The following is a 25,656-nucleotide window of genomic DNA, read 5'->3' on the forward strand; positions in this document are numbered from 1 at the left end:
GGCATGGAGTATATTCCAGAATTCAAAATAATTTGGATAATGTCAAAGGTATGTATCATTAAATATTTCTTAGCTCTGTAAATGTGCCAGACTCATTACATAGCTCTATTGAAGTGAATCTTTACTGTTCTTTTTCTTCTCTTGTCCTTCCTTCTCCCCCAATATTCCAAGGTTACTCATCATTGGTGTTCTTAGTAATCATTAGGTTAGCTTCTCAGGACAAAGGTAACTAGCACTTTTCTCCATTAATCAAAGCTGGGGGGTTTTCTGCTCTAGCCCCAGACTGTGAAACTGGAAAACTGCTAGCTCCTTTGGGTGGAAAAACAGAAGAAAATATTCTCCTTTTTCTGTGTTCTCCTTTTCTTCTTCTCTAAGAGGGACCCCTTATTAGAAAATATTGCTGAGCTTCCTCATCCTCAATGGTTCCCTATCAATGCTCTCTGTACTGGTTCCCAAGACAATTCAATGCCTGGAATATTTCAGAGGACAGCCTGGGATAAAACTACTTGTTGCCTCACTATCTTATAACTTTGTGTTTCTTGCTTCTTTCTCCTTTTGTTTCTTTCTTGCCTTCTTCTAACAGACTTTTCCTTCCTCTCTCACAACCGTCACTTTTTTTTCTAAACAGCCATTACTATTATGCCTTTTGAGTTACAAGTGTCAGGTCCCTTCTTTTTTCTATCTACCTGAAGACTGTGTAAGACCTGAAGAAGAGACCTTTGTGGCCCCAACCAGACTCCAACAAAGTCAGAACAAAAAGAAGGGGGGAGAAAATCATTTTTGAATCGTTCAGCATGTGAGGAGTGAGCAAACCTCACTCCTTACTAGCACTGATTATGTGTTACCTCCTTTGGATAATGAAACATTGGGGGGGGGGAATCTCAACCAAGCTCAGAGAGCACGAAGTACCCCTCCATGTTAAAAGATTGTACAGTATAATAAAATATCTGCAAGAGAATAATTAAGCGCAAAGAGCACCAAGAACCCCTCATTTAAACCCTCATTTAAGAGCTATGGTGGTGTAGTGGTTAGGATGCAGTATTACAGGTTGACTCTGCCCGCAGCCAGGAGTTCAATCCTGACCAGCTCAAGGTTGACTCGACCTTCCATTCTTTCAAGGTTGGTAATATGAGGAGCTAGATTGTTGGGGGCAATATCTTGACACTCAGCTAAGCGATATATAAGTGCTATTGCTAAGAGCTATTATTATTATTTAGAATTATTGCCAAGAAAATAGTATGGCTGTATCACTAGGAGTTAACCTGCATGAAAAGGAGATTTTACTTTTATGTGACAGTTTAACGAAAACATTTTCTATGCTCCTGTATTTACTCTAACATTTGACTTACAGAACAATTTTCTATTGATACTGTAGAGTAGGCTTCTGTTAGAAAGACAAGCATGACATGATTGAGATTAATGCACCAGAATGTTTATATTCCCAACTTTAGCGTTCTCCTAGTATGAAAGATATTAGCTACATCTCTAGAGACAACAAAATACTTCAGGATATCTTAAGAGATATAAATAGAAGTACTGCCAAAATATGTTTTTACTACCGAAAAGAAAAACTTACTGACCTTTATTTCATGTGTTAGAGCTAGTTCTATCAATTGGGCAAAATACTGTGCCACTGTGGTTAGCGCATCATTAATACAAGATTTCATTGATTTTAATATTTGTTCATCTTCAATCTGTATGCACCTAGAAGGAAATGTTTAAAACAAGATGCCAAAGTATCAGTCCAGTGGCCCTGTAATTTATAATCTAAGATCTATTCAAGATGCAACATCCAAGAGCAGCTCTATAGCATCAATATAAATGCAAATTAAAATTCATAATTGATATGATTGCTTCAGTTTGTGAATCACCAATATATCAATCTGTAGCCTAGGGATTCCCCAGTCTTTTCTATTAAATACACACTTTTCTGCAAAATAGATATTGAATCCCTACAACATTAGCTATTAATCCAAAGAGGAGACTTATGTTAATTAGACCTGGTAGAAGTCAGGTTTTCTCTGCAAGTGGAAGAGGCTTACTTGTTTCAAATCTATCATAATAATATAGCTCATCGACCCTTTAAGGATGTCCATAATTTTTAATATAGGTTTGCTAAGGTAAAAGTACAAGAATTAATAATGTTTAATATTACCTTTCAGTAACTGTTGTAAGCTCTGAGCATTTTTCCACTAGCATTTTTTCATACTGAAAAAGATAGGAATAGAACTGCATTAACTTATTTGAAAAAGAATCAAAGTATGAGCTTTATTTTCAGGTACACATGATTAACTCAACCCCAGTTCATGGCAGTAACATGGATAAGCAAAATATAAATCTTAAGAAAGACGGACAATGGCAGGATGGGTTTAGAATGGAGGATAGACCTTTTATTCTGGGAGGGGGGATGGAGATATCAAAGGCTCTGAAGAAACATAAATGCCCTCCAGGTTCATTCTATGTGAGGTTCTATTTTTCCCTTCCCTTTTGATATCAAATAACGATGAGGAATGCACTGTGCGGGCTGTCTTTCATTCTCCCACATCTAATCCTGTTTTAGAATATTGATTGGGGTGAGGAGGGGGGGTTAACTTGTTTGTGGTCTCTAAAATCAAAGTTCCGATATTCAGAAGCATCAACTGCACCTAGAAATTACGCCTATAGAGAACTGAGAGGAATTTTTTTTCTTTTTCTTCCTTTCTTTTCTTTCTTTTTTTTTTTTTTTGCAGGTAGTTAGAGAGGAATTACCTGATTGATAAATTCATGAAATACCCATTCTTCTGAAAAGTACTCAGAGCAGCTAATTAAAATAAACAAAACCAAAATTCCATTGAAAACAAGATTTAAGATACTCATTTGAAATCCAGAATAGTTTAGTATCTCCAGCCTGATGTTCTGGATCACAGCACCCACAACTCCTCTGTCAATATTAGAATCACATTGCTATGTAAATACAAGATGTTATTTTTTCTAGTATTCCTGATATCCATCCTGTTCATAAACATATAGGAGATTGATCTGGATTGGGATCATAGCTAATCCTATTTCTTTTTTAAAAATCATACACTCAGTGACCTGCACTTTTTCATTCTGAAATTCTACTGGGTAATCTTATTAAAATGAGCAGGTAAGTGGAAAGATAGCAAAGGCTGAATTGGGGTTTCCTGTTCTTATATTTGGCAATCTTACTTTAGAACAGAAAGGATTAGCAACCATGTAAGAAAAGTAGGATGTGTTATGGCAGAATAACACATTTTATACTTTGCAAACTTTGCATCCAGAGTTAAAGCAAAAAGGAATTGTAGCATAAAAAGGAAGGCTGTAGACCCAATATAAAAGACTATGATTTACTGTACATATAGAAAATTCCAGGTTTATTTCTTGGCATCTCCAGCTGAATGGTTCAAGCAACAGATTATGGTAAAGTCCTTTGAACCAAGTTCCTGATGAGTAGATGACGATCAAAGCATGCAAACTGAGCTAGCTTTTTTTAAAAAATTCATTTCTAAGACCTCACCCTCACCAACTTACTCTGAGTGATTTACAAGAAGATTAAGGTCAACAGTATAAGGAAAGAACTCAAAATTCTCTAGCAATAAAAGTACCATGTCAGACACAAACGGCCATAGTTATTATGTTCATAGAATCTGACCTGGTAGAAAGCTGCTTCAGAAGCTTCCTACCAAAATAATGGTTCTGACATTACTATATATTGTACATTATGCACCCAATAAACACCAACATATTATTTCCAGTTCCATGGAGTTCTAGACTTCCTTGTTTTTAAAAGTAATTTTTTTATGTTTATCTAGACTGTTCAGTAATAGTTTCATAATACTACTAGTTCCTACATTGCCTTTACCTGGTGCATTTCTTCCCAAGAATTCATTGTGAGTATATTATATTCATTGATCATTGATCGGACATGACAATTGACTCGTACTGTCATGCTGTGCACCCGCTGCCATCTATTCTTCTCCAGCTTTTGAACAATCCTGGTCAGCTCAGTACTTATAATCCAAGCTCTTTTCAGCAACAACTGCAAGTTGTCACCAGCACTATGTTGTGCTGATGAAATAGGAAATTCACCGTGTACATCTTCTTCTAGACTGATTGGCTTAGACTGAAGAATACACATGCATTCACTATCAGTCATGAGCTTCAAGTCTTCCATCCAGCGTTGGACTGAGTCCATCTGAATTAAATGCATACTAAAAGGGGGGGAAAAGAAAAGAAAAACTTTTAGCAAAATAATATTTAGCAAATATTATTTGAACAATTATATTTCTATTATACTGTATTTGAGGGAAAGAGCAGCATGGTATGGTTCTTCATACTAAATCTACTGTATTTGTGTTTCAGATAAGACATCAGGTTACCTACCTATAGAAATAAATTAGGTGGATATTTGGTACAATCTATTCCATCAATAATTATGAAAGCATGTGCAGAAAGCCTTGAGCTGATTTTTATATGCATGGATACGAAGTTCCAGAAAGTTCCAGGGCAACTCTCTTTTGAGCACATAACTCTGGAATTTCAACCAAACTTGGTACAAGATAACTTACCTTCTGGAAACAAATAGTGTGGGGCTAAGACACCTCTAAAACCCCTTGGAGTGTGTGTTCTGTTAAGATACAGCCTGTTGTGTCTTAAAATGGCTTCTGCTGTACTGCCGTAAAATGGCTTCTACTGTGCAACGCAATGGAGTGCTACGGTAATGGCTTCACAGTACTCCACAAGGGAGCTCCCTCTGATAAAGGGGGGAAACCCAACATTAGAAATTGTGGCGATGTTCATGGAAGGAGGGTTGGGATAAATAAATACCTGGGCAGCACCAGATTATCAGGTAGTAGGACATAAATACAGTAGTGAGTAAATCTCACAGATTCATTCCAGATCATTTAGTCCCCAAATGTTTGAGGACTGTTCTATTCAATTTGCTGAACAGAAGCGAGTATATATTACAATGAGTTAACATGTAGAATTTTTTTCTTTTTTATTCTATTTTTGTTTGTATTCATTTTTACTCTTTAACTTTCAGTAAAATTATATTTACAATATAATCCTTCATTTCTGCTTCATCATAGCATTCACCCTCATCTGTCACTACCCCCAGAGTAATAGGAATAGAGCCACTGGATTTTGAAATCCTGATAACCTATTTTAAGGAGAAAAAACTATTTTCTTATCCTTCAACGTAAAGCTTAAGATAAACAAATAACAAAAAGTTGTATTTCTGCCCAGCCAATCTACTGATTTATTTAGAGCAGCACAGAAAATTGAATTCAGCCATAGTCCAGTTTATTATTAGCTAACATGATTAAAGGTCATTTAATGCTGTGATTCTGTAAACTGACTGAAGACATTAGTCATGTTACTGCGAGGGAAGGAGAGAATAATTTTGCAAGACCATTTCTTCCCCTGTTAAAAAAAAAGGAAGCTATTGAAATATTTCTTGTATGCTTCTATGAAATGCAAGGAATGAAATGATTATAAATGGAAATTAAGACTTTTTCCAGTTTGGAGATGACGAAACTATCCGCTAAAAAAAGAATTAGACTTTTGCTGAACTATAACCACATATGACATGGCAGATGACTATAGATGCAATAAATTCTATGGATATAATTTGACATTTGTTTGAATCAAATGAGACAATGTGATCAAAAACATCCACAAAATTCCTAATTCCCCTCCCACCAGCATATTCTAAGTAGCCTCTGCTAAAACACAAATGCTACTCCTGAATAGGGGGATTGGTTCCCCTCTCCCAGGAATTTTGAAAGCAGAATCTTTTCCGGAATTTATATCAAATCTTTCACCAGCAGGGGGAACTCTATGGAGCGATATCCTTTCCTTTCCTTTCTCCAGGGATATCAAATAAGGGGGGAAAATACCTCCCCAATTGTAATCTTTTTACAGCTTTAACTTATATCATTAGGAAATGATATACAGATATAGTATGGATAATATAACAAAGGTAGAATGATATCATCAGATGTGTGAAGCTATTGATCTCAAGGGGGATGATTCCCTCAGTATCTTGTTTAAACAATCCCACTCTCCCTTATCCCTTGTCAAATACCCTCACTGTAATTTGCTTTGACATAAAGATTAATATAGCAGTCCAACCAACACTTGAGGTTTTTAAGAAGAGATTGGATAACCATTTCTCTGATATTGTATAGCGTTTCCTGCCTGAGCAGAGGGTTGGGCTAGAAGACCTCCAAGATCCCTTCCAACTCTGTTATTCCTTCCCTCTCTTCCAAGCTCCTTCCTTTTATATAGGTCTCTAGTCAATTTCTCTCAGCTTCTCTTCCTCTTGGCCCTTCCCAGCCAAATCCTCTGGCCTATTCTCTCAGAAGTGAAATTCCCAACCTCCTAGGTTCTACCTGAGCTGAACAGACTACCAATGGTCCAGAGAATCCTTTGCAGAAAGTTATGTGCCTTCTCTCTTTACCTTTTCCTCAGGAATAGTCTTTCTGCCAACGGATCCTGCATCCAAACCTCTGTCTTCTTTTCCTCTCTCCCTTGCCACACCCATATTTGGAGCCTTATGACCTAGTACCCTGTATCCTCCCTGAGCTACCTTTGTTTTGCTCAGTTCAGTCCCCCACTATCTTTAGGGACCAGTTAAACTATAACCAGAAGGCAACAGGTCTAGGTAAAGATTCCACACTCTCCTCAAATTCTGTTTCTCTATTTACTTGTCATCTCCATAGACCCCATTTTCTTCATTTTTCAGTTTAACTAATCTTTTTTTTTTTAATCCTTTCCTGCCCTGCACCGGCTACACAGCAACCATAGCGTTGTACATGCAATTTTCCTACTTGCTGTATAGCTTTTACAACAAGCTTGAAAAGGTTTACCTCTATTCTTGCTCTGTCAAAATATTGGTGGGTTTGTTTTACTTTTATAAAATGCTCTTGTTTGGCCTCCAAATGGGTTGACCTAGGAATGCATCGCTATCAATTTGGGGGATTATGTTTCTAAGTATTCTAGATACTTAGAATTTAAATAAGATAAGTTGTACACAAATACTGAGACATGGTTTAAGGTGCATTCAAATACTCCTTAACACATGTACATCATATATTTGAATCCAGATTTGGTGATGGAAAGGCTCATGTTGGCTGAGGCAAGAAGATCCAATAGAGCTCTAGCTGGGAGAAGCTGATGGACAGTCATATTTCTTAAATCCTACAATCCCAATAATTTGTTTTATCAAATCCCCAGAGCAGATTTGAGGAATGAACAAGGGCTTACAAGGGAAAGGAGTTGGTGAATAATGCCTTCCCAGCTCTTCTAATAGGTTAGTGTTTCACCCACATCTAGCTTGAATTTTGGGTGTATGTTTGTGTAAGAGAGGGAGGAAGAACACAGATGCCCAAAATAAAGGCTGAAATTCAAAAGTAAACTTATATTACCCATGTATAATACAGCTTCCCTAGATGTAATTCATACTTCCAGTTGGAATCTTAAGCACTTTTAGAATTATGCTATTCAGAGCATAACCACACCATTAAAAAAAGTCTTTTTTAAAAAAAAAAGCTACACGTTCATAGCTTAAGGCCTAAGTATATTTTATATTACCTCCTTTAAATTAAAATCAATATGTGAACTAGCAGTCAGAAAGCTTACAACGGTAGAATAGCTATGATTGTTAGAAGTGTTATGCTGGCAATCATTCTGAGCCCAATCTGACAGCAGTAAAAAGAGCACTGACATTATTGTTCCCCTCAGTAATGCTCTGGACTGAGAACCTAATTAGGTTTCATTAAGCAAAGCTGAAAGTATTTAAAAACAGCATGGGAAGAAAAGGAGGGAGGGAGGGAAGGAAGGAGAGAAAGAGAGAGAGAGATTCAATCTTCATACGAAATATTGCTGGTACATTATTGATGGATTTACACCTTAAATTTTAAAAATTGATTATGATTTTCTTGACATTTTACATGACCACAACATATGAGGCAGTGAATCGTCACATTTTTTACCTCTTCAATATAGAAAAACTGATGTCCATCCTTTCAAAAGCATTATTTGAAGAGTCGAATACACCCTAAATACAACTTTTGATAAATCAACTTTAACTTGATTAATCTCAGATCTTTAGATATAGGAAGGGTACATTTTAATAATAAAACAATGTAATAACAATGTAATAACAACAGCAGCAGCAGCAGCAGCAATAACAATAATAATATTCAATCTTCCCTTTCGTTTATAACAAAGCTGATATTTTGAGGTAAGCTTGATTTGGATGTAATTCCAAAGTGCATACAAGCAAGAATATGTTCAGTTTCCATTGACAGATGCCGAGATACATTTAAAATGTAACTTTCCTAGCCAATCTTCAGATCCATATGTATTATGCTGTTGAACAGTCTTCAAAAATTTAAGATTTCTATTGTGTGCTAAGCAATTCATTCCAAAACATTTTAGTTAACAAAGTAAATTATATGTCTAAACAAAGGGAATCACATTTCTAGTTGAATTCAAGTATTATTGCTTTAGGAACTGTAAAGAGTTCCTATGTATTGTCCTTCCATAATGATTTCGATTACCACTCTGAAGATAAAAATATAAATATCTTTTAAAATATATAGCATGAAATTCAAATTAAGTTAAAGACATGGATTGAAATAAATTATCTAAAGACTTCTTTTATTTAAATATGAGGAGACTACTAGACCAATGTTCTAGTTGTTCATTTTAAGAATATAATGCAATTTATTTATTTATTTATTTTAAAAATAGCTGTAGTTTTAAAGTAAAGATAAAATTGGTCAGTCTTAAGCCCAATTTTAGGTTTCCACCTTTAATACAGTTATATCACATGAAAGAATGATATGTGTACAAGGGGTGGGTTCCAATCGGCACTACAGCTGGTTCACTCATCTGCGCGCTTTGGCTGCAGGCATGCGCAGTGCAATTAAAATTGTTCTGCATATGTGCAGAATTGAAAAACAAGATGGCGGCACCGATGGCGCCAACCAGGGAACCAGTTCAGAGGTATGGCAGGCCTAGGTCACTGCCAGTGCCAGCGACCCAAGCCACCAAACCACTAACGGTTCAGCTAAACCTGTCCGAACCAGTAGGAATGCACCACTGATATGTACGTATATACTAGTTGGACTGCTGAAAACATCATAACCTATTATCTTATTAATTAAACCTGAACTTTTCATTAAAGGCAGCACTAAATTGGGTTATGAATAATGGCTCAGTTTTAACTGGTGTTTAGTTTATGCCTTAAATCACATAGACTGCAATGCTACATTGACTTTTCTGGGAGCAAAATTCAATGGAATTTACTGATTAAACATATAAAAAGTGCAGAGTCAGAGAAATAGGCAGATATATGAGGCAGTAATAATATCTTTTCTCCCTGATATAATGCTATTGCTTCCTCTAACTCTTATTCCCATTATTTTTAATGGATCGCTAACAGATCCTGCCAATTAAATGGTCAGAGGTTTTTTTTTCCCCCTGTGGTCATACAATTTGTGCTGTGAGCTTTTATTTGCACAAATCCAAGATGCACTGTATCTTAGTTGATCTAATTTTTTTCTTTAAAAGATGCCAGAACATCACTTCCTAGTTATTCATTTATTCAGCTTTTTCATTTATGTTTTGATATGCTTGACAGTTTTAAACTCACAAATATTTAAGTGACAAAGTCTCATGCTTTCACAGAACCTTCCTGCAATGCTTACGGCGCACAAGTGAAGCCCATGAAAAAGATTTTTCAAAGCTGCAGTAAATATTAAAAGCTTGAAACTACACTCGCTTACAAAACATGCCAACTCTACATGTGCCATTTTTTCATATATTCGATTTACTATGTGTGCACCTTAAGAAATAGAAAAAGTAAAAAAGCATTTCCATTACGGTGTGCGAGTGATAGAAAGAGAGAATGATCATCTTCCCTTCAAGGAATTCAATGTCATATCCAGCTCTAATTCTTTCTTCATAATAACTCCATGTGATGTGTTGAAAAATTGTGGCTGTTTCAAGGTCACCAAGAGAGCTCATGGTTGCATGTAAATCTGAACTCAAGTATTTCAATCCAAATCCACTACTTAAATTAATATGGCCAGTTTAAATAATTAACAAAATTACCTTACATTTGTTAACCATGATTTATGCAATACTTTGTGTTTTGACAGCCATAATATTTTTAATATCCATGTAATTCTACAAAGCATTTGACCCATATTGATCCACTAGAACATGCTTATGTTGGAGATGCCTCTAGCATTTCAAACTGGGAAGACTAAGTTCAATTGGAAATCAGGAAAATCTTCACTTGATTAATTAGTTTCAGTACAGTCACATAGATTCTTGAGATTATATAGGACTTAAAGAGAAATAAGTACATAAATCAATAAATCAATAAAGTGGAAAAATTAATCCAACCCTGCCTACTTCACCTTCAGGAGAGAACACATGGCTGTTTTCCCACTGAACACAGAATAACAGAGTTGGAAGGGAGCTTGGAGGTCTTCTAGTCCAACCTCCTGCTAAAGCAGGAGACCCTATACTGGGATGTCAAATTCAAGGCTTGTGGGCTGGATCCAGCCTGCAGGGTACTTAGATCTGGCCTGCGGACTGCCTGGAAACAGAGAAGGAATGGCCTGTGGTGCTTCTTCCAGCAAAAGCAGGCTCCAGAACTCCATTTTCAGCTGCCATGGCCTCCTGCAATCCTCTGCGAATGGAAAGGGAGCTCGGGAGAACTCCCTTTTCACTTGTAGAGGGCTGCAGGAGGCCGTGGAAGCTGAAAACGGAGCTTGGGAGCCTGTTTTTGCTGGCAGAGCGCTCGGGCCACCACAGGCACCCCCGAAAGGAATGACATCGAGCTGGCCATGCCCACCCTGGCCATACCCACCCCACCCCATCCCCCCAAGGTCAAACACAACTCTGATATGGTACTTAATGAAATTGAGTTTGACACCCCTACCCTATACCATTTCAGACAAATGACCGCCCAACCTCTTCTGATGAATGGTGCTGACTGGGAGGGAAAGAAAGACAATTTCCAATTGTTACCCTGAAACCAGCCCGCATGACATTTCGGGAATATATTTGGAATGTATACCATTTATCATGTGGTGGTCTATGGCTTTTCAGAATCCTTCTTTCTTATCTGAGCTAGAGACAACACGGGTAATTTGGTTAAAGTACTTAAACTGCTCCAAAATCTTGTTTTTACAGACATATATCCTTTAATCTACTGTAATTCCCATACAGTATTAATTTCCTTACATCAAGAGTGGAAAAGCTAGATCAAAGTTCAAATACAGCTAATGACATTTTCTCGATCTGATCTACTAGCAGTAAATTTACTCATGAGACAACGGGATGAGTTTTTAAATGACTACATACAGTCTTTCACTTGGGATATGACCATTTTAGGAGGAAATTTTAAAAAGTTATTATATAAATATCTATAATTACTATACATGCCTAGCCACCTAACCCTGATTTTTTTAAAAAATCAGAAGAAAATAATGCTGCAGTCATCTATTCTGCATGCCAACTATCTCAAGTCAGATCAGATCCTAATGCTGATCATGTTCATGATGCTTATTTACAGGTCATTTGAATATTTTGGTTGATAGACTCCTGGATTTTTGCTGCAATTAGCTAGTGTTTTGTTTGCCTTTGTTTCTGTCTCTCCTTGCAAATCCCGTCTCTTATTCTTGGCTGCTCTTCCTTAAGATTTATTCCCCCCCCCCCCCAAAACACTAAAGATGCTTCCTTACTTAGTGCTAATGGGCTCTCCTTCTAGAGGTAAAATTATTTCCTGGTCAACTACTGATCAGAGATAACAAGCACAGAACTCAAACTCTTTCTATAGGAATGCTGAGTGGGAGTCCATTTTTCCCCTGAATAAAAGAGGGAACAATTATTCCCAGGTTTTTTTCATGAAGACAAGCAAACATTGAAGCAAGCAAGATGCACTTCAGTGGTGGGATTCAAAATTTTTTACTACTGGTTCTGTGGGCATGGTTTGGTGGGCATGGCATAGCTTAGTAGGCATGGATTGGTGGGCGTGGCAGGGGAAGGATACTGTAAAATCTCCACTCCAGGGGAAGATTACTGCAAAATCAAGTACCTAGGCATGCAGACTGTTTTTACAAACATTTGTGAAAGAATGGGTCACTCTCAGGAGTTCAGTGAATTCCAGTGTGGAACTGTGATAGGATACCACCTCTGCAACAAACCCAGTCATGAAATTTCCTCACTCCTAAATATTCCACAGTCAACTGTCAGCTGTATTTTAAGAACGTGGAAGTGTTTGGGAACAACAGCAACTCAGCCACGAAATGGTAGGCCACGTAAACTCGTCCAACACCAGTGTGTGACCTCACAAATGCGCTTCTGGAAGAATGGTCAGAAAATCCCATAAACACACTACTGAACCTTGTGGACAGCCTTCCCGGAAGAGTTGAAGCTGTTATAGCTGCAAAGGGTGGACCAACGTCATATTGAACCCTATGGATTAGGAATGGGATGTCACTTACAGTAAGTTCATAGGCGAATAAAGGCAGGTGAGCGAATACTTTTGGTAATATAGTGTATTTGCAGCCTATTTCTCTTTTTTTTTTTAAAAAAACAACAGATTAATGGTTGACAATGTATTTGTGCATTGATACCAGAGTCCTCATGGGCAGGGAGTATCCAAATCTGCAAGAGAACAGGCATAGCATCCCCATATAATTCTGCTTGTTATGTGCCCACCATTTTTTCACATTTTTACCCTCTCTGTGGACTTTGCTGAATGAGAGCTCCATTTCTTCAAAGTTAATTTATTCAGAGCCATGTGGTAGGAAGAGAATAGTTGGTTTTAGAGTCTAGAATGAGAGGAAATGGTTATTTTCACTAATGCCCCTTTTTTCCTTCTCCTGCAAGAGATAAAACACACTTACTGTATCCTGCTAGCTTTGGAAATAGAAAAAGCTGAGCCGAGGTGGCGCAGTGGTTAGGGTGCAGTACTGCAGGCCACTTCAGCTGACTGCTATCTGCAGTTCAGCGGTTCAAATCTCACCGGCTCAAGATTGACTCAGCCTTCCATCCTTTCAAGGTGGGTGAAATGAGGACCCAGACTGTGGGGGCGATATGCTGACTGTAAACCGCTTAGAGAGGGCTGAAAGCCTTATGAAGCGGTATATAAGTCTAACTGCTATTGCTATTGCTAAAATTATGTTGGATTTTCTCTATTTGTCGGCATTTCTTGAGTAAGTTATTTCCACCACATTATTATGTTGGAGTTCAACCTCAAAAGATCTTTACACTTACAATATAAGAAGGCAATAAAACATAACTGGCAGATATCTTAAATTATTGCCATTATCCTTGTTTGATCATTGTAAAATTGTCCTTTAGTTTTAACCGAGTACTGCAAAAATTCTCCCAGATATCCAGTATGACTTTGGCACTATTGCAATTGTGATTTCAGACCAAGGAAAGAGGCATCTCCACAGCCATTAATGGATCTTTCGGATACACTATCCCATTTGTCTTTCAGTGTCACCATACTCAAAGCTCCTGGATGCACATTATTTATTTGGAGTTATTGGAGAAGACACTTAAGTATTCCAGATAAGAAAACAAACAAATGGGTCATCAAACAAATCAAACCAGAGTAACCAGGCTCAAATTATCCTACTTCAAATATATTATATAAACATGTAGCTCTCTTGAGAGGAGTCAATTGCTAAGAAAGGGGAGAAGAGAATGACCAGAAGCAATAGTCGGCTGGCGACTCCCCGGGGGAGGACCTCCTCTGTAGCTGCTCTAGCCCTATGGAATGATCTCCTTGTTGAGATCCGGACCCTTACTACCTTTCCGGCCTTCTGCAAAGCGACCAAGACCTGGCTGTTCCGGCAGGCCTGGGGCTGTTGATTTATCCAGCCCCATCCTAAGTTATGAATGTTGTGGAATTTTTAATGTTTTTTTTTGTATGTCCCCCCTTCCTTTTTTACCTGTAAGCCGCCCTGAGTCTCTCTAGAGCGGGTGGCATACAAACCAAATAAATAAATAAATAAATAAATAAATAAATAAATAAATAAATAAATAAATAAATAAATAAATAAATAGCAATAGCACTTAGACTTATATACCACTTCACAGTGCTTTGCAGCCCTCTCTAAGCAGTTTACAAAGTCAGCATATTGCCCCTAACAATCTGGATCCTCATTTAGAAAGATGGAAGGCTGAGTCAACCTTGAGCTTGGTGAGAAATGAACTGCCAAATTGTAGATAGCCCAGTAAGCAGAAGTAGCCTGCAGTACTGTATTCTAACCACTGCGCCACCGCAAGATGGATGGACTCTTTTTCCGTGGTGATGAATGTACCATTGGAAGACCTGTAGGACCAGGTTAGGAACAGATTGTCACAGAGAGAAAAACCTAGCTACATGGTTGTGAGTCAGCATTGACCCTGATGGCATATAATTCATCTAAATTGATTTACATTATCTGTATTAAGTAGTATCAAGTCCATTGGGGTTGGGTGGCTATAATGAATGAAATTAAATTAACAAACGATACTGCAGAGTTGGCTTATTGGTTAAACATTTTTCCTTTTCTAATCATTGAATGCTTCATCCTGCACCCAAGGATGCCCATACAGTAGAATCAATTCAATCAAAACTTCTGTAAGCAAATTTCCAAAAAAGTCATTTGCATGTGACTATTTTCTTTTGCATGTTTATATTTATAAATTGGTTTTTGTGTGAACCAGCTACTGCAGGTATGAGTCAAAGGATAAATTACTAATATGTGCTATTTGCCTTTATCTAAAGTGCTTCAAAATACTGTATGTGGCTAAGTTTTTTTCTGGAGACCATATTTGATTTGATTTGATTTATTGCATTTCTATGCCGCCCTATTCCCAGAGGGACTCAGGGTGGCACATAAACCAAAGTAAGGGGGGGAATACACACAGGAGGAAAAACAACGGACAAACAACTACAACAATTTAAAAACACTCAACAACCACACAATTCGAGCGGGGGCGGGGAACTCGTCAGCCCCAGGCCTGTCGGAACAACCAGGTTTTAAGGGCTTTGCGGAAAGCCTGAAGGGTGGTGAGGGTCCGAATCTCCACGGGGAGCTCGTTCCAGATATATAGTAAGTCCATATATAGTAACATTGCTGCTCCATCAGTCTCACCTGGCTCCTCTGGTTTGTTTAGCATTGTGTGCAAATGGGGAGATTTATTTCTTTCCAAAGTTCATTTAGATTCCTCCCAACATTACCCTGACAGGATAAACCAAGAAGGAAAACTTGAGCTTGTTCATAACAAACCAGCATTCTTTAGAACGCTGGCTTAACATGAGATGAGTCCAGGTGTAGCCAACCTCAATTTATCCCTGCTGTGTAGGAATGTGAAGATCAGTAAAAATCCAGTTTATTTTAATATGTGCTCTGTGGAACAGATTTCTGTTCCTGGAAGCTTTTTCATTATTTTTCTTGAAAAGTGAACATACATTTGCCAACTCAGAGTGGTGTTTCATTCCAGAAAGTGTGGCGGAGGAAAAAAAAAAGATCGGCCCTTACAAAAGCATGTAGCATGCTTTTGCTGTGAAAAGAAAAGCCAAGAGGCCCAAGTGTCCAATATATTTTCAAAAGTAAATTAGATTTATTTTAATGGAAAGACAAACACGAGCAAGAGTTTATTACTGCAAGCCTTCATCTTCCACTGGGACTGGGAAATCTAAGCCTACTCACTACAACATCAGTAGAGACATTCTATTACAACCTGGGTACGCCAGTCTATCTTCTGTTTTTTTGCTATGCTCATTTGTCAATTAGGACTGTCTTCTTAAAGCCGTTTGCTGTGTTTCTCTCTCTTACCTTTTATCCCCACAACCAGGCCTCTCCGTGTCTCAAATCCCTCTATTTGATTATCATCTGTCCTGTGCAAATTTATCTACAATTTATTTTATTGTTCAACTTCTTTGCTGTGCCTATTCCTGCCTATTTAGCCAGGAAGAAAAGTGTCCAGAGTGTACAAAACTATAAACTTCATAAATTTATAGATTCCTGCTGTATGCTTAATATGTGCCATACGTGCATTTTGCAATTCGAAAAATCTTTAGAGGGACAGCAGCGTAAACAAACTGCTTTTTATTAGTTCATGAAGCTGCCCTGTGCTATGCTCATTTTTAAAAGTCCTCCTGTCAAAAGAGAGGTGGCTTCAAATCACAAAAGAAAATAATTTCATATTCATTTTTCTACTATGGGAAGGGACCATAAAATGTCCAGGTCTGGTCTAACCTGATGATCAATACAATACAATACAACAGCAGAGTTGGAAGAGACCTTGGAGGTCTTCTAGTCCAACCCCCTGCCTAGACAGGAAACCCTATACCATTTCAGACAAATGGCTATCCAACATCTTCTTAAAGATTTCCAGTTGTTCCACTGATTAATTGTTCTAACTGACAGTTTTCTATATATATATATATATATATATATATATATATATATATATATATATATATATATATATATATATATATATATATATATATATATATATATATATATATGAATTTTTCATTTTTGAATAAACACAGAGAAACAAAACACAAAAAACACCACAAAACCATCTTCCATTACAGATTGTAGAAAGTGGGTCAATTGGTTACAAAAAACTTTTGTGCATTCCTTCCACAGTCATCACCTACAATTCATATCAAGTTATATTTTAAATCAAATATATTTATATATATTTTACTATCATTATACCTCAACCTTCATTTGACTATTTTTTTACGTCCCTTTATATAAAATATTCCAAAATTTAAAGAAAAACCACATAATGGCATTCCATTAACTGTTTCCATTATCATCCGGTAACATTACATCTTTATGACATGTTCTAAATAAAAAATTGATTATATTTAATAACAAAGTTTCTAGACCTCCTTTCTTAATCACTGTTTACAATTTATATCCAATTTCCTTTTATCAAACCAGTGCATATATATACATTATTTTTAACTAAATTTGACTTAATTGTTTATTATAAGCTTTCATACCTAACAGAATTTCTAAACTTCCTTTCGTAGTCACCATTTCAATTTATATTAAATTTCCTCTTATCAAACCAATACATATGTATACACTGTTATCATTATCAATTATTTATCTAACTATATCCATTATCACTTCATTTTTTACATAATGCTCTAAATTTAACTAAATTTGACTAATTTTTTATTAGACTAAGCTTTTATATATCCTGTGTCTTTCCACTAATAGTGCAGTCTTATGTCTTTTGCCATTTGTGGGATTAGTCTTCTGGTTGTTTCCTTAATAAGATTTGTATGGACTTCTCTTTGCAACTTGTTGCTTGTTGCATATCTTATATAATCTTGAAACCCTCCGTCTGCTTCTTTAATCAGCTTGTCTTTGGTTATCAATAGTGCTTCTGACAAACTTTCTCTCATTAGATCCATCAATCCTTCTCTTTTTTCTTCTTCTATACCTTGAACTCTGGGGTAGAGCTCCTGTCCATCTATCTCCCCTTTCCATATTCCACTCTTTCCTTTTCCAACCATGCTCAGTTCACTGTTGGTATCAACAAATATCTTATCTCTTTGTTCATTTTTCCCTTCAGTTTTTAGGACTCTAACCTCAACTTTTTCCATTTGATGAACATCTTCAATTTTTCCATCACATTTTACTGTTTTACAATCTATGTTTTCCAATCTCTTCTCAATTTTCTCTAATAATTTTTGAATTTCAAACATTTTGCAATGTTAAGATTTCTTTTTGATGTTGTGCCATTCTTCCAACTGGTAAACACTGCCACTCTAGCATTCAAAACTTTTTATTAGATTTGACGCAAGTTCATTTATAATCTTTCAAAACAAGGCTTTGTTTTCACTTCTCTCCAGCTGCCAATGAAGCTCCCAAAGAGCACCTGTATAAACAACCCATGCTCTACTCCTTATCACTCTCTATAAACAAGCTGAAGAACCTTGAAGTGCAAAGTCAAAATGATCAAAGCAAAAAAAGAAAGGGCAATGTTTCCAGCCTCCAGCCTCCAAGTGAAGGGTTATTCATGCCCTTTTTTGAGGGAAAAATGGGCCCATTTTTGCAAAAAACGGAGCATTTTTGGGAGGTTTGCAGAGTGCAAAAAAAATTTTTTTAATTTGCCTCTTTAAAACTTTAGTGCGTCTTATACTCCAGTACGTCTTGTACTCCAAAAAGTATGTTAGTTTATTGAGATACAATAGTGCTAGAAATCAATCTGAATTGTCAGACTGCCCCATCTTCAACAAGCTAAAGAGCTTGGCCATTTAGTCTCATTCTGCACCATAGGAATTAGCGGAACAAAATACATGGAGGAAATGCAGCACAGGTTAAGCCAGCTGATATGTGAATCAACCCAGCAATATCTCACAAGTTAAGAAGAAAAGAGCAAATGAAGTCAATCAGTCTACTTGAATGAAAAAAGCATGAATCGGAAAGTTAGCTCATTTGGATGTCAGGACTGTACAAAATATAATGATGGCTTAACTAGCTCTTTCTACCTCATTACCTGCCTGCATCTCTATCAGTATGCTGCTTTTGATTGATTGATTTATGAAATTTATATGCTGCCCATCTCACTGTCAAGCAATTCTGGATGGTTTCCAACATTGTAAAAACAAGTACAAAATGTTAAAATATTAAAAGATTTAAGTATTAAAATTAGCAGATTAAATAAGTAAAAAACCAAAATATAATAGGGAGGAGGTGGGATCTTCCTCCTAGTTCACTAACTACTTCCAGCATGGAAAGGTAAAGGTTCTCATTGCACATATGTGCTAGTCATTCCTGACTCTAGGGGATGGTGCTCACCTCTGTTTCAAAGCCAAAGAGCTAGCGCTGTCCGAAGATGTCTCCATGGTCATGTGGCCAGCATGACTAAATGCCAAAGGCGCACAATTTTATTACCTTCCCAGCAAAGGTGGTTCCTATTTTTCCACTTTACGTGCTTTCAAACTGCTAGGTTGGCAGAAGCTGGGACAAGTAACGGGAGCTCACTCCGTTACGTGGCGCTAGGGATTTGAACCGCCAAACTGCAGACCTTTTGATCGAAAGCTCAGCGTCTTAGCCACTGAGCTACTGCATCCCTTACTCCAGCATGGAACCCCCCCCCCAAAAAAAACCTAGATTTTGGGGGGGCTCTTTCAGAAGGCCAAGAGGATCTCACCTTTTGTGGATCTCACCTTGTGTGGCATGATAGTCTAGAAGGTGAGAGGCACATGCTCTTCTCCTGCACCCTGCCAAAATGCCTTGATCAATGGGGACTGATGTCCCTTCTCCTAGAATGAGAGGGGAGGGTCAATCCCATTGCGGTTCTTCAGGCAGCCTAGACCCATGCCATGCAGGGGTTTAAAGGTGATAATCAACACCTTGAATTTCTTAGAGTACTTGGCTGAGCCTGAAATCTGACCACTCTTGGATCATTTTTCTCTAAAGTATCTGAAAAATAAGCTTGCATATGCTAATTCTCTAAATGAAAGTTTGCAGCTGGCAATATGTTTGTTACTCCAGTTCAAGATTTATGACTGTAACAAATTCCTAGAGTTAGCATCAGAAGTTGGCTCTGTTAATTGTACGAACGAATTAGCACAACAAGCCTATTGTGGAACCACCCCTTCAGTCTGGTACCTGGGCTTTTTGCCTGCTCTTCAGTGCTGTTGCCGCTGCCAGAAAGCCTGCTAGAAACTACAACCATTTTCTCTCTCCCTCCTCCCCCTCCCTTTTTAATGGGGGGAAATCCCAATTTAAACCTAGAAGCTAAGGCACCTTCGCTTAATTCATATAATGTCCTCATATAATATTCCTTTAAAGTTCATTCCACCATAGAATGTAACCTGGTAAATATATGGCTTCACAATGCAGCCCCATTTTTCCTCTCCTTTCCATTTGGATGGTCAGAGGTATAGGATTTCTGTAATCTGACATACAAATCACATACAAATGCAATTTCTCAAGACTCCAGGTAGTGGGTGTTGATAGCTAAAGCATCTGGAAGAATTTATGCTAAAGGAAGTGCTTTCACAAACCCAGAGGGGTACGAATTATGTTATATTCTATTTATGGCAGAGCAAGAATCAGAGCAAGTTGGGAAAGGGATTTCCCTTCAGCAATGTCACACCATTTCTCCTGCCCCAGGTATACATTTGCCCAACATACATGAAGCACCTAAATAATTACTGAAATCGATAGACACAAGATGATTTTCTTATTTCTCAAGAGAAGGCAAGCTTTTGTTTCTCCCCACTTCCTTCTGTAGAAGTTCCATTAAAAACTAAGCTTAATAAAATGATTAAGCTGATATAATATACAACACAATGAATATGACTTCTCTCCATATCTCTCAATCAGCCATTGTTCATTATTGGCATGCCAGTATCTTGCTTCAGACATTGTGGGTTCAATATCAAAACAACAAGACAATATAATATTATAGGGATGTTCTAAGGGACGTTGATGCCTTTGTGAATTCCATATTGGATGGGTGGACAGCATGCATAGAAAGAATTCACTGCCCCCATTATATTAAAAACAACCACATATTAAATTGCTTCTTCCTCCAGAGCCCATGGCTACAACCAGACGGATGGAGTAGCAAGCAGAAGTTGCTCTTCCATTGCCTTATCCTATGAAGGTTTGCTCAACATCAAGTCAGAACTGGACACCAGCATAGGTAGACAGTTTAGAACCTGTATTAATTAGCTTACAGATTTGTGCATGCCTGTTGATGGTCAAGCTTATTATTTTTAATTTCAATTTTTAATGCTGCCCCCTTGCCTGGCAGATTCCTGGCAGATTTTTTTTAATAGCATTTATTGTGGAAGGAATTACCTATTTTTAAAGTAAAAAACAATAAAATAATATAAATAACTGAAGAAGAATAAGAAGGAGGAGTCGTGTTGCTGGTATATAAGCTCCCCTGGACTCAATATACCCATGGCACCATATAGTATGGACTGTCGATGCTACCTCTGATGCCTTCATGGTCAGCTCAACTGGAAGGCATTTTTACTATTGCTTCATCACCTATATGAGCCGCGGGAGCGCAGTTGTTAGAGTGTAGTACTGTAGACTATGTCTGCTGACTGCCGGCTGACTGCAATGTGGCAGTTCAAATTCTCACCAGGCTCAAATCTTACCAGGCTCAAGGTTGACCCAGCCTTCCATCGTTTCAAGGTGGGTAAAATGAAGACCCAAATTGTTGAGGGCAATATGCTGACTATGTAAACTACTTAGAGAGGGTTGTAAAGCACTGTAAAGCGGTATATAAGTCTGTGCTATTGCTAAGTGCTATTGTTATTGCTTCCCAAGAGATTAATGGTAGGATTTTGAGCAATATTTTCAGTCTCGCAAAACTGAGCTTCAGCCTCGCAATTCTGCAATAGCATTATTTAAAAAAATAACAGCAGTTGTCAAGATCCTGAAATGACAGCATAGTGATCTTTTGCTATCTCTGGATTCTGCTTTTACATAAAATGAAAAGTCTTCTGGAAATTGAGATTCCAACTGAAAAGTTTAAAATACTATAAATAAGAGTTTTAAAAATTAAATAATTTCATTACTGCTATCTCATAGAGATATAATGTAGGTCCAGTGGTGGGTTTCAATTTTTTTAGAACCTATTCTGTAGGTGTGGCCTGTTTTGTGGGAATGGCTTGGTGATCATGTGACCATGTGGGAGTGGCTTGGTGATCATGTGATCGGGTGGGAATAGCTTGGCAGTCATGTGACTGAGTGGGAGTGGCTTGGCAGTTATGTGACTGGGTAGGAGTACCTTGGCAGTTATGTGACTGGGTAGGAGTACCTTGGCAGTCATATGACTGGGTGGGTGTGACCAAGTCAATATTACTGAATTCTTTGCCCCAAAGAATGGTCTACAAAAAGAAGATATAAAAAAAGGAAATTTATTATTTTGTGCACTTACTACTTAAATAAGAATAAAATAAGTACACAAAACAATAAAACAGCTGCTTACAGAAGAAATATGGCTGTCCTTGCCGGTCTTCAACATTACTGACCACCTTACACACACACTTCCAGCCCTTCTGCCTCTTCCCACTTCCTGGATTCACTCAGATGTTTTTAAAACCCATAGCCTGTGCACACACACACACTCTTCTTCTAGCAGCCCCTCTGCCTCTTCCCTCTTCCCCAACATCCCCCACCCCCCACCCCAGTCACTCACCAGTTATTTCTTCTTCTGGTTCTTCTTCTGAGAACAGAAGAAGCATGGTGAGGATTGCATGGCGAGTGAAAGAGCGAATGAGGGGAGGAGGCGTTCCCATATGGGGCCTCCTGACCAACGAGTACAGGAAGCAACGCTAAATTTCACCATCCAGTACGGCTGTACCAGTTGAAACCCACCCCATGTAGGTTCCATTGGCAATCCTCTGAATGCAAAATAGGTCTTCTTAATAAATATTTTTCTTAATTATGCTAAAACAATTCCTTAAATACTTTCCAAGACTCACAACTTTGAATCCCTTACATTTACAGCAGGGTGTCAAACTCGATTTTATTGAGGGGCACATCAGGGTTGTGTTTGACCTTGGGGGGCCAGGGTGGATGTGGCTGGGTGACCAGCTTGACATCACTCGTGGCCAGCTTGACATCACTTGTGTCAGGGGTCCCTGTAGTGGCCCGAGTGCCCTGCCAGTGAAAACAGGCTCCCAAGCTCCATTTCTGCTGTGACGGCCTCCTGCAACCCTCTGCCAGTGAAAACGGAGCTCAGGAGGGCTACACACAGCCCTCCCAAGATCCATTTTCAATGGCAGAAGGCCGGTTGTAGGCCGGTTGTAGGCCGGTTCTTCACTGTTTGCAGGGCTGCCCCGTGAGCCAGACTAAGCACTCCTCAGGCAGGACCCGGCTCCCTGGTCTTGAGTTTGACACCCCTGATCTACAGCCTACTATATTAACTGATCCACTTAGATGTCACACAAATATGCACATCCTTCAGTACAGTGATGCATTAATCAAAAAAAATGGAAGCCATTCTAAGACAGTGTTCTTAGTGCCAGAGGTCAAACAGATACTAATGTATGGGACAATAGATTTAAACAGCTTTCTTATAAATTATCTTTCAAGCAAACTGGAAAACTATTTGAGGCTATAAATATGCATGAGCTGACCTCAAGCAGATTGTTCTTTTTCACAGCTTTGTCCAAACTTTGATACTAACAAAGGAAGGGAAAACAGCAGGACAAAGGGAGGAAAGATTATAGTAAGTCTAGTGCGCTATATAGAGAAAGAGGAAATTTGAATGCATTTCTTACTTGCCCTATATTTCCCTCCAGGTTTTTTAAGCTCACAAAGAACTGGAGTAACACCACTCCATTACACAAATCAAATAATGAGTCACATCTCTTGGTTCCTTCCTGATGTTTTCAGTAATAGTACACTTCTTACTGCATCTTTTATGTTATTCTGGTGTCAATTTAAGAATTTCACTTTTCCCAAATTTCTCATTTAATTTCTACGGTGAGCTTTTTCTTTTTTACTCAGTCTTACCTAGATCTGTCTCTGTTGCATGTATAATCTATTGAATGTCCAAATATTGCCTTCTAAATCATAAAGATTCAGAGTGTTCTATATAGCATAAGGAGAGAATTCATGATTCCTCTTCAGTTCCTCAGGAAATACTATGTGTCAATTCGTTTTGCAAAAAAAAAAAAAAGAATTGCCAAAAATAGTACAAAAAGGTCAGCCTGCAATCTTAACCCACTCATTAAACATCAAACATTACGACTTTTTAAAGCAAATTCCTAGTACTATACTCAATCTATTGGGATATGTTTGTTTACAAGACTTGTATAGCAGCCCATCTTAAAACCACAACACAACCCTACAATTATATAAAACTGACATCATACAGAAAATAAAAGCCAAAGATAAAATGGAAACAAAGAAACTGGCACCACAATCCAACTTCTTGTGTCTGTCAAGAGTTTTGTCTTCCAATTCCAACTTCATCTTATCACAGCACTTAGGGAAAGCGTTATCCCTTACAGCAGTGGTTTCCAAACTTTTTCAGCCCACCGCCCCCCTGGTGCTATGAACTGATCCTCAGTGGCCCCCACCCAGTGGTGGAATTAAAAAATTTTTACTACTGGTTCTGTGGGCGCTTGGTGGGCATGGCTGTGGGGGTCATGTGACTGGGCGGTTTGCATGATGGAAGGAAGATAGTAACAGTAAAATTCAAAACTATAACAATTAATTGCACATTTATTCAAAATCCAATTTAAAAACCTCTTTAGTTAATGTTAATTCAACAAAATTGTTGAACATGATCCAGTGATACCAGGTTTTCAAAGTCTGATAGTCATTTAGCAAGAACCTTAGTAAATAGTAACTTAGTAAACTCAGTAAAATTTAGTAACTACTTCACTGTTCAGTAAATTCTGTGTAATACAGTACATGCCTGATCATTCACACACACACTGCTGCCTTTTGTTTTTCAAAATAACAGGGTGGGGTGGGGCTAGAGAAAGAAGAAGACTTTGTTCTGTGGTATCTGTCATTTTAGAAATGCTCATTAGACTGCTCCATTAGACTGCTTCCTTATTCCTCAATATATTAGTGCCCAGCAGCTGGTCAAAACCCTAGAAGTACTTATGGAGCTGTAGATGATACTATGGCAAAATACAAGCCTTGCAGCTCATGTATACTCATACAACATAAGAGTGATGCCATTATCCAGATTTATCTGTGACAAAGGTCTCACTATGCATAAATATCAAGATAGGAAGGGCACTTTATTTTTTTAAAAATGCAGTGTTTTGACTCTATTTGGTTATAAAACATCTTGTTTGGCATACTGGGAACATTTAGACCGCATTTTCTTCTAATATGGGACGTTGTTCTATCATAATTTTGTTTTGCTTTTTCCTGTATGTGACAATATCCAACTTTAGACAGTAATTAGACCACTTTTTATTTATTTTTTTAAAACAGTATATGTTGGAAATGCTTATCCCTTTTCCACAACTTCCCCTCTATTTCCATGACAGCCATGGGCTTGACCCAAGTAATTCGGGGCCCAACCCATTCGGCGGGTCACATGCTCGACCTCATATTCCTCTCGGAGCAGTGGATTTGTGACCTTGGTCTGAGGGGTAACGACATCATACCCCTGTCATGGTCAGACCACTGCCTACTGAGGCTCGACTTCCGGAGACCAAACCCCCACTGTAGGGAGGAGGAACCGACCAGGTGGTTCCGCCCCAGGCGACTTATGGAACCGTTAAGGTTCCAGACGGAGCTTGGGGTCATTCCTGATACTTTCGCCCACAGTCCGGTAGAGACTCTGGTTGCTGCTTGGCACTCGGCAGCATCGGAGGCCCTTGACCGGATTGCGCCACTACGGCCCCTCCGAGGCGGCGGATCCCGGAGACCTCCTTGGTTCACCGAGGAACTCCGGGAGATGAAGCGCCGGAGGAGATGCCTAGAGCACCGATGGAGGTCCGATAAGTCCGAATCGAACCGAGCAATGGTAACCACCTGCACCAAGGAATACACCAGGGCACTTAGGGCAGCGAAAAGATCTCACATAGCCACCTTGGTTGCGTCCGCTGAGTCCCGTCCAGCCGCCCTGTTTAAGATAACCCGC

The 25,656-nt window shown here is 38.3% G+C and overlaps 1 protein-coding gene across 1 annotated transcript in view; it reads right to left on the bottom strand.

Moving 5' to 3' along the window:
* INSC (INSC spindle orientation adaptor protein) overlaps nt 1-25,656 on the bottom strand; it is an 86,881-nt gene that overhangs the window by 55,647 nt on the left and 5,578 nt on the right. Inside the window, exons 2-4 of the mRNA XM_087717476.1 lie at nt 3,863-4,211; nt 2,156-2,208; nt 1,581-1,704 (exon numbers count right to left, since the gene is read on the bottom strand). Coding sequence (XP_087573602.1) covers nt 1,581-1,704; nt 2,156-2,208; nt 3,863-4,211 — 526 coding nt within the window. The remainder of the gene's footprint in view (nt 1-1,580; nt 1,705-2,155; nt 2,209-3,862; nt 4,212-25,656) is intronic.

Source organism: Thamnophis sirtalis, unplaced genomic scaffold, assembly GCF_051295495.1.
Source record: "Thamnophis sirtalis isolate CommonGarterSnake01/CBP01778 unplaced genomic scaffold, rThaSir2_p1.2 scaffold_1, whole genome shotgun sequence".
NCBI lineage: Eukaryota > Metazoa > Chordata > Lepidosauria > Squamata > Natricidae > Thamnophis > Thamnophis sirtalis.